The sequence below is a fragment of the Amblyomma mixtum genome, chromosome 2 (genome assembly GCF_055824585.1).
Source record: "Amblyomma mixtum isolate Tamu chromosome 2, ASM5582458v1, whole genome shotgun sequence".
Lineage (NCBI taxonomy): Eukaryota > Metazoa > Arthropoda > Arachnida > Ixodida > Ixodidae > Amblyomma > Amblyomma mixtum.
In genome coordinates, this window is record NC_143013.1 from 315580423 (window position 1) to 315590597 (window position 10175).

General features: G+C 47.4%; 1 protein-coding gene across 3 annotated transcripts in view; it reads left to right on the forward strand.

Annotated features, from left to right (window-relative positions):
• LOC149365052 (uncharacterized) overlaps window positions 1-8707 on the forward strand; it is a 347207-nt gene extending 338500 nt beyond the window's left edge. For 2 of the 3 annotated variants that reach the window (XM_089575126.1, XM_089575128.1), the window contains 2 exons: window positions 2219-2358; window positions 6416-8706. In XM_089575126.1, coding sequence (XP_089431252.1) covers window positions 2219-2358; window positions 6416-6669 — 394 coding nt within the window. In that variant the 3' untranslated portion in view covers window positions 6670-8706. Of the gene's footprint in view, window positions 1-2218; window positions 2359-6415 lie in introns of all 3 variants that reach the window. The other variant, XM_089575127.1, reaches the window with a different exon arrangement.
• The last annotated feature ends 1468 nt before the right edge of the window (window positions 8708-10175 follow it).

Here is a 10175-nt window from a genome sequence, read left to right on the forward strand (position 1 = left end):
CAGAAATTTTGTTCGGGGCGGCTCATGTTGCAGCGCAGCCTCCTCATATAATTTTTGGAGGGATCAACGCAAGAATAATAACTACATTATCATTGACAATGCCATTGTGTATTAGATAACGCTGTGCACTTTCTTGACAAGTAAAATGTGCATTTTTTGAATAAAAGAATGTCTTCGTATGTCTTAAAAATCCTGGCAGACAGAATTGATGACAATGCTTCCATGTTTTTTAATTTAAAAAAAATGCCCCGCCGCGGTGGCTCAGTGGTTACGGCACTCGGCTGCTGACCCGAAAGACGCGGGTTCGATCTCGGCCGCGGCGGCTGAATTTCTTGAAGGCGAAATTCTAGAGGCCCGTGTGCTGTGCGATGTCAGTGCACGTTAAAGAACCCCAGGTGGTCGAAATTTCTGGAGCCCTTCACTACGGCGTCCCTAATAGCCTAAGTTGCTTCGGGACGTTAAACCCTAACAAACCAAACTAAGTAAAGAAAATATCACACCAAGTTTAGAATTATGTCAGTCCGAAACCAGAAAAGCATTGCATGCTGCTGATATGAAAAACGTAAAGGCCATGAAATGAGCGAGTAGAGGACAAATATTTTAATGAATCTTTGTTGATCAAGAACCTTTACATTTTGTACATATGCAACGGCCAGGGAAAAATCTCAGTGATGCTGTCCTTCGTTCCAGTGTGCTGCGCAGCAGCTGCCCTCACCGGTCATGTATTGCAAGTGATTGCACCGCAATTTTAGTCTCAACAGCGAGCACATGTATAAACGCGGAGTTCTGCAAAATATGCTAAAATATGCAAAATATAAGAGTAATAAATTAATTGAAGTTCCCAATTTGAAAATCTAAAGCGCGACTTTTGAAATCCCAGTGCAGCTTTCGCGTCAAAAGTTTATGGGAACTTTATACCCATTAAGTTTCGGAACTGAAACACGTGGCTCCATAGACTCTGCATAAAAAGGTACAGACCCATACCAAACTTCGTTACAATTCATGCGCCAATGACGAAAATAGTTATAACTGCCGCGTTCCTCCTTGATATGTTGCTGTCCGCGAGCTTTCTCGAAAATGGGGCAGATCTTGCCTTGCTAACTGATTGCGACGAGTGCGCGATTCATCGGAAGTCATTTTGCTTTTGCGCTAACCGCTGAGCTGACTTGGCCGTTTAATTCCTAAGAGCTTGTTTTAATGCATAAACGCCTTCCAGGGCCTCCACACCAGATTTTCGCGACAACACTTTTCCACTGGCACTGCAGAGCTTACAAACAATCTCACCTGGACAGCACTAGAGGTCCAAGTTCACATAGATAACAACAAAAAAGCACCCTCATCTTGATAAGTTTGCATGTTGTATACATGACCATGCATAGCGCAATTTGCATAGATGAGTGCAGGTGGCAGGATAGGTTATCGATGGTGTCCTGATGGAGATAAGAAGAAGAGGAAGAGGATAAAGTAATAACAGACCAACATGAAGAAGGTAGCTTCCATAGAATCCATAGGTTTTTATGGGAGTTCCTGTAGAAAGGGGCGTGTAGGGAAGGCGCGGTAATCCGTCACTCATACGGCTGCACTTCGATCGCTGAGCTCCTCAAGCGAATTGGGTTGCCATCCGTGACACAAAGGCACCGAACATGCCACTTAAATTTTTTTATTTCATTTATAAAGGGACACTATAATATTGACACATCGCGCATCTTCACTTTTTCCACTGCTTATGCAACATGACAACGACGCTCACTGACAATAACACCACTAACTACGAAAAAGAATCGCTTCAAGTTTTCGTTGTTTTCCTCGAAGTATTAATAAATGGAGTAATCTTACTAACGGCATTGTAACCGTAGGTTCATTACCATTATTTGAGTCGCATTTGTTTTTATGCAACGAGTGATTTTATTACGTGCTCTACTCCTTGCCTTTTCTATGTTTTGTCGCATTTCAGCTACGGCTTACCTTTGCGTGTTGCGAGTGACCTCATTTGTCTTCAGTTATGTACCGCTGTATTTTGTACATTTCGTTTTTATTTGATTTTCTTATCCACCCTGCTAAGGTTTTGGAAAGAAGACCGCAGTATCAATAAATAAAAATAAATAAATGAACCAATCGCAGACGCAATCGGCGGGAATGAATTTCCGCAGCTGTTGCGTCCAGCGCTTGTCGTGGTCGTCAAATGAGTTTTTCTTCTTCTTCTTCTCTGTCTTCGCAGGGTGCAGTACATCGAGGCCGGTGCCTTTGACGAGATGAAATCGCTGGAGTGGCTGTACCTGCACTCGAATGAGATTGTTACCCTCAGCTACGACGTGTTCAAGCCCCTGCTGGGCACACTGTCCATACTCGACGTTCATGGTACGCCGCAGAGATGTCTCACCTTACAGCGCCGAAGCTGCGCTGGAGTAAAGTATATATGATCTGCGGATCACTTCCGCACTTTAAGGAGAGAATCACTTCTAATCAGTCTTTAAAATGTGCGTGTCAGTCAGTGCCTTAAGCGCCTTTTTTTACCTCATTGCGGTTGTTATAACATGAGTAGCAACGCATTCCAGGGAAATGGATCGTCTTTATTCCGAGCGGCCGTGCATATATACTGATATCTGACGTCACACGGGTCACGCTGAGAGATGGTCGTGCCAGATACACATGTGGGCGTGTTAACCGATTTACTACGCTATAACAGCGGTGATGTGGATTAAGAGGTTAATGGGCTCCTTAGGCTTTCACCACTGCGATATTCGCTATTATTTTTCTGCATGCGAGGGCATCGTCTTTGTTTTGTTGTATTTATTGTCTTTCTCTTTTTTTTTTGGTTGGAGTGGGGGGGGGGAGGGGGGACGCAATTTTTCATATTGAGATGTTTAGGCGCTATGCAGATAATGGTTTTATTGCACCATTCGCTTCCTTTTGCAAATTAAAGCTAAAGCTAGTAATACTATCTAAATAAATGAATAAAATCACCCTAAATACACTATCGTATGAAACGTCGCAATTATAGTTCTCTAACGTGAGGTATAAAAGGAATTATGCGGCCGTTTTTACGTAAGCTTAATAAAAAAATGTACCTTTTACTCGGGGACACAAGGTTACAAGAAAAATAGAAAGAAGGAAAGGAAAAAGTGGAAGCTGAGCGCAAGATTGCTCTTTTAAAACGCCAAGGAGCAGACCTCAGAGCGAAGCCGGCACGCAGTAAAACTACGGGGGCGCTTAGGTAACCTTAAGAGTGGAAGGCACTAGCATGATTTCACATTTTTCGCAGCTTCTGTTGCAACTTCTGGGCGCGTGAGTTTACTTGCGATTACCGGCCCATCAACCGCTGTATTGGGACTGCTAGTTGCAGTAGCAGGTATCCGCTAAGCTGTGGTGGTGCCGACATTGACATATATGAAATTGATTTCTGATTTCTTATTTTGATTTTCTATATAGGCTGCTGTCTATAAACCAGGTTTTTCACAATCATCTGGGCACGTTGCGATGACTTCACAGGGTCACGTGACCGATATCGACCAATCAGCGAATTTCGCCTCGGACATTGGCGGGGGTTTAGTGTGACTATAACTGTTAGGCTATCGCATTAAACCCTGCGGAGAACGACACTTCAGACATTCCCGGAGGATAGGCTGCTGGAAACCCGAATGGCCTTCCTCTGTTACTCCTTCGGCTGTTTAGTTTAAACAGGGCAGCAGTGCCCCTCATTCGTCTGTGTGCTTAATGATGTCACCCTATTTTCCTTCTCATCTCCGTGATTTTCTGTACCATCTGAGAGTTCTCAGACAAGCACAAAGACGACGCCGGCTCTTCTTGTAATGGTACTGGTAGGGCTTTCGCATTAAAAGTACGCGGACTTCGAACTTCGAAGCTTAACGAGTCCTGTGTACGCCGCCAGCGGACTGCCTATTTGCAGCGACAAGAAAAACCGACGTGCGCTGATCCTAAGGCGCAAATGCTTTTAGCTCTGTAGAAGCACTTCAGACATCTAGGCTTATATTGAAAGTAAAATTTATATAAATTATAGCATAAACTAAAGGATTAAAGGTGATTTTATCCCTAAAATACCGCAAAACACCTTCTTCGGCTGCTATAGTTACAACGTAGCTTAATTACTGCGCGGGTGTGTGCGAATCAAAGCCTTAACTTACATGAACGTTCATAATTAGAAACTGACTCTAAATATCAAATCTAACGATAATATTTTGTATTTATAAATATATAAAAAGGAAGAGGTCAGTTCAGAATCAAATGTGATTTATTTCTTCCGAAGTATTGCCATTTACAGGTGAAATCAAACGAAAGTCTTCTGGAATGAGCACTACGTAAGGGGGCAACAAGTTAAACATAACCACAATTTTTTCCTCCGTTTAGACAGCCGATAGAGCAAACAGATAAAAGGAAGGGAGCCACAATCTATATAGATATTGACGCTTAGATCTCATAAATATCAGACACTTTTCCAATCTTACTTTTAGGTCAGATATTTATTAGAGAGTTTTAGTATAGCGTACGTAGACATACGCAAAGGCATAGCGTACGCTATAAAATAGCGTCAGTCGTACTGGGCATGCGCCAAACGCTATTTCGAACCGATGGCTTACGTACGTTCGCGTTACGTACGCTATTTTTCGAATTTAGCGTGCGTGCGCTTGCGTACGCCAGGAAAAATAGCGTTGTCAACATGGCGGCGCCCACGTCTCCCGCTTCGGAGAGAAGATGTCATGTTATTGGGTTTTTAGGCACATTCGTTGCCCTTAAATGGAGCGTGTGATATTCGCTTTACCTCCTCTCGCCGACAGCAGAACGAATGAGTGATAAACTTGCCCTATCTTGGATTCTGTGTAACGATTCCGCCGTTCCTAACCCTATCAAAACACCGCCGACTGTGGATTGGCTTGATTTGGATTTTTATGTCAAGGTAGTCATACCTTGCCAAAAGTAGCCGTTTCGGCTGTAGGGCAGTAGGGGTCCGAGAGAATAGTAGTACATACCATGACATTCTTAAAAAACCTTGCTCGGTTCGGTTACCTAAAAAAATTTTAAAAAAGCTAGGCCCTGCCTCGACTGCGTAGTGCGTGACTCATCGGGGACGCCGTGCAACCGGCTATCTACGTGATACGACTTGGATCAGCTTGGCCAGTGCCTTGGCTAACCGCGAAAAATACGACACAAAATGTTTTTACATTATAACACCAGATGGTGACACTGCGGCCTTAGCTATCGTTGCGTTCGGGCGGTTCTACGGTAAACTAAAAGTGCTCTTGCGACTTCCACAGTAACCACCCGCTAAATGCTTGCGTATAGCGTACGTAAGCGCTCATACGCTATACTAAAACTGCGTAAAAATGTAGCAATGGCGACGAGTTCATATGGAAGAAGAAAGCAGAAATGAACGCTATGGCTATCTGACCATATAAATTATCAGCATGGCTTTCGGCAAGAGTAACGAGCTCGTTTTTTTTTTCGGGGGGGGGGGGGGGGAACAATAATGTATGAATCAGTGCTCGAGTGAAATGTAAGTCTAACAATAAATATTTGATGCATAATCTGAATATGGAATATTCAACTCCGCCTTTAATTTGAAAAAGAGAATCAGGCACTTAAGCTATCTCATATCGCAATGTGAGAGCGGGTCGCAACTAAGGCGTTGCAGAGACGTTTAAGAGTTTAAAAATCTTGCAATCGCGACATAAAAGTGACCACGATTGCAGGCTTCAGGCTTATAAAAAGCTGGTAATAAAAACTCTCCGTGGACGTCGTTTAAGTGATCGAACAATCCTCGTTAGTTCAGCGATTCCGCCTGCCAGACTCAGCCGTACAATGCTGAACTGTCCAAGAGCCAACGCTCAATTACGTCGCTAACTTTTGTGATACATACTTCCGTGAAAGGCATCGGCTACCTAAATGGCGAAAACATTTTGCTTGGGGCACTCTGCTCCACATCATCATCATCATCATAATCATATCAGGCCTCTTCTATACGTCTCCAATGAACCCGGTCCTGTGCCAGCTGCGACCACTTTATCCCCGGAAACTTAACCTCATCCGCCCGCCTAAATTTCGGACACCCCCTGCGACGCTTGCCTTCTGTGGGTATCCAGTCCGTCACCCTTGACAACCATCGGTCAAAGCTTGTGCCCCGAGTCACCCCTAAAGAGGAGACGAGCCGGCTCCTAAATGTTGGGTTTTAAATTAAAGTTTTTGGTTGGATATGTATCAGAGTTTATTATAGTGCGCCGAAGAACGTGCACTACTAACACATGTGCAGTGTGAATAAACTCTTTTGTGCCTCTTCTGTACTTGTCGTTTCCTCGTTGTGACAATCGCGCTTCGAGCTGGTTCGTGCCATGACCGACCAGACCGGAGCTGTCGGGTCCCCCCCATGCTTAGGCCCCTTCCTGTCTGTCCCCCTCTGGCGCAGACAACCCGTTCCACTGCGACTGCGAGCTGAGCTGGCTGCGGCTACTGCTTCAGGGCCAGAGCAACATCGTGGTGAACCAGCCCCGAGAGACGCGCTGCGCCTCGCCCGAGGAGCACGCCAGCACGGCGCTCGTCCAGCTTCCCGGCATGCACTGCGCCGCGCCTTCCTTGCTGCGCCTCTCCTCGTCGTCGCTGCTGCTGCTGAGGACTGCGCTGGCCGCGCTCGCCGCACTGCACGGCCTCGTCGTCTCCTGAGGCCGGCGCGCCTCGACGCATGCCCCGCTGAGCCTCTCTCCCAACCCGCCCCTCCCTCGTCCCTCCACTCGCCACCTGCGAAACTGCGACCACCACAGTTCCGGTTAGTCAGAGGAAGGACCCCCCCGTGGCTCTACTGAGTGGCCGAGCAAACATTAGGAGTTCATGATGTTTTAGCCACTTTCCAATTGGTCTTGTGGTAGGGGCTTAGGATTGAAAATTAGGTAGACCGGACCGTTCTTGATTGGGGTCTTGACACGTCGACGCAAGGGTCTAGACGAGGTGCTTGAACATGGGATGCTATGAAATTATAGGTTCCTGCAACTTTTGGTGACAGTGATCGAGGTCTGTTGTAGTGAAAAATGGCAAAAAAAAAAGAGTACTCGTTTCTCATACACTCCTTCTTTAGAGGAAGTCACCTCTTGGTTCAATTGGAGATGCTGTCTCCTGGCTGTCTTATGGTACAGAAGAGCAGTGCCGGAAGATGAAGACTAAGATAAAAAAAGAATATGTACAAGCACAGTGGGGTTTTAACTCGATGCCGACGTTTAAAATGACTTGTCGACAGGGTCCTGAGAAGACAATTAGCGTTGGCACCCACCTCCACGCGCACCATCCTAGTTGATATGTATTTCCTTTAGTGTACATCGTATTCTGTGCACTGTCAATGGACGCCATTGCATATCAGTGCGTTGTGGTCATGCGGAAAGTTTCGCAGCTGGCAGGATTGGAGGGTAGAGGGGGATCCGCGGGTTGGCAGACGCCTAAATCGGTGCCCCGGCCTTGTGCGCGTTCGTCTCTCGTGCTGTGAGTGGTCGGTCGAACCAGCTCCCGTGACAGCCAGCAGCTCGACGCTGCGCCTGCCCAGCGTTGCCGTGGTTGGGCACTTAGCCTAATGCATAGGCCTAACGAGGCCTAGCTTACAGTGCTAAGCCTAAACTCCCGGCCACTATTGTGCTGGCGTGTCTACGTGTGTCGTCTGCACGAGTGCGCGCCGTGACCTCGCCGCGCCTCTGTCTTCGCACACTTGACTTGATGATGCAGCGACGCTGACGCATGGACGAAAGTGGTTTTTCCTACTTTTTCCCCGCTTCGTCCTTATGACCCCGTCGACGTTGGGATGAGACACTAAGGTGTGTGTGTGGTATTAGCCACATTCTCTGTTGCTGCGGTGTCTTTGTTTCCGTAAGTGGCTAAAGAAAGAGAAAAAAATTGCCTACTCGGGAGTTGTTCCGCCTGCGAACACACCCAGGATACTCCCCCGAAACTTTCTGCATACGTGTGTGTGCTATCGCGGCATCAGTTGGAGTGTGGAGCGTAATAACAACTTTGTTAGATTTGTATGGAAGGAAGGGAACGGTGTGACGGACGGACTGTGGTGTCAGTGACGGAGCAAGCCTGTGCCCGATGCTTACCATGGCTACCGAACAAACCTCCTTATCGCGAACATCGCGCAGTTCCGGAAGCTTCTGCTGCATCACGTGGCAGAGACGCTCCGCTGTTTTTGTCTTCAGAATGTCGTGGCTTGGAAGAAGAGTTTGCTATATCGGTGCGATGTTATTTTCAAAGCCAGAGGCGGGTTTTTCCTCCGCCAGCGCACGAGACAACAAGCAGGTCTCTTCGCGCAAGCGGGAACTGTTTGCATGTGGCGCGAAGAATCGGGAATCGCGCTCATTGTTGTCGCGTGCTTTCTTTTCTCTTTGTTTTTTTTTCTGTTACGCAAACATGGCTTGGTGCTGACGCACCAGAATGACAAACTCCTGCAATGTTGACATCTCGCTCTTTCAGCCAAGCCTCAGACACGAGCCCAGTTAAACGACCGGAAACGGGCGTCCGTAAAAGCCCAGAACGACTGCTTCCTCACGCTGCTTGAGCAAGCCGCGACTCGAATTGTTGCTTTCGTCCCCAGCACGAAGGGGGAAAAAGTTGAAAGAATACTTGGGAGCGCAGCGCTTCGTCTTGTGCAAAACCTGCGCAAGCGAATCGACGCGCCTTTAAGGTAATTTGCGGAGTGACCCGTTTTCGTTCTGGCCGTCATAACCAGGCGCGTGCTCTGAATTCGAGGCACGCTACGAAGAATCGAACGCCGTCGTCGCACTCTTTTTCGCCGGCGAATGAATGGATGCTTGTTCCGACTTCCTTCAAAAGAAGAAACGTTGAAGCAGCTGGGAAGAAAGGCGAAAGGTAAAGTGCACGCAACCAAAGCCAAGCCTAGCCTGCCTTGAGGGAAACGGTTGTCTCGTTCTTCGTTGCCTCCAGGTACGCATTTCTCTTGCACTCGCGCGAGAAATTGCCTCCGGCGGCGCGTCGCATAATGCCGGGACACTTCGTGGCGAAGAATTTGGTTGCACAATCTTCTGAATACTTCACTGCGCATTACTTTCGAAGCGCGTTTGATATTTGAGCAGTCTCGTCACATTTTGTTAAGAGGAAGTAAGTTCGTCGAAATGGTAAGTGCGGCAGAGCCCGGAACGTGTTTTGCATTTTTATGCATCCCTCGAACGTATGCGATATAGAAAATTGTACTGCTCTCCGGGGCTGCACCCCAGACAAATGAGAACCAGATACGACAAGCTCGAACTAAAAGCAGCTCCTTAGGTTCAGCTGCTGAACCTAAGGGCACGGGATGGAATCCCAGCCGCGGCGGCCAGTTTTCGTTCGAGACGAATTGTAAAAAGTCTTGTGTGCTGTGCGATGTCAGTGCACGTTAGAAAACCAAGATGGTCTCAGTTAATACAGAGGCCTCCACCACGGCGTGATTCATAGCTCATGTGCAGCTTTAAAAGGACGCAGGCCAAATCATACCCCGCGCTTCACACCGCAGACGTACCCTCAAGGATTACCTTTAATACTGAACATACCAAGTAGCATATCGGCACGCTGCTTTTTCTCCTTCTTGTTGCTGCTGTTGTTTTCAGCCATTTCGGCAAGCGCTGACAACCGGTCCCAAACATGGATGTTTTCCCAGCCGAGAAAATTGGCCAACGCAGCGCGTGGCTGCCAGCCGAGAGTACAGTTGGGCACCTATCACTGCGTGGGCCGTAGACGCAGCTGCCGTGGCGCACGCTGTGTCGCCTAGTTTGGAAACAAACTGGGGACAGTTCATTTAATTATGTGTCACAAAAGGTTTCCCGGGGAGAGCAACGTCTCACAAGCCTCACCGGTGGCTGTGTTTGAAACAGTCACCGGCAGTGCGCATTTGCGCATCGCTTAACCGCTGCGCCAGGAGTGGCATGAGGATTATAAGAGCAAAAACCGCAAAAGGAGACGGGTGAGAGGCAGGCGACAACACAGGGCAGTACTAAGAACTTAATATCTACTGAAGGAACAGCGTGGCTTATATGGATCAATCGCACGTGTAATCTGGCAAGCAATGAAAAAGTGAGAGTGAAGGCATGAGAACAAAATTCCATGGCAAATATGACAATATCCAGCACGAGGAAGGCCTGAAAAGAAACCCGGGCAAAGATGACGCAATCAACATGCGCAAAAAAGGAAAAGGGAGC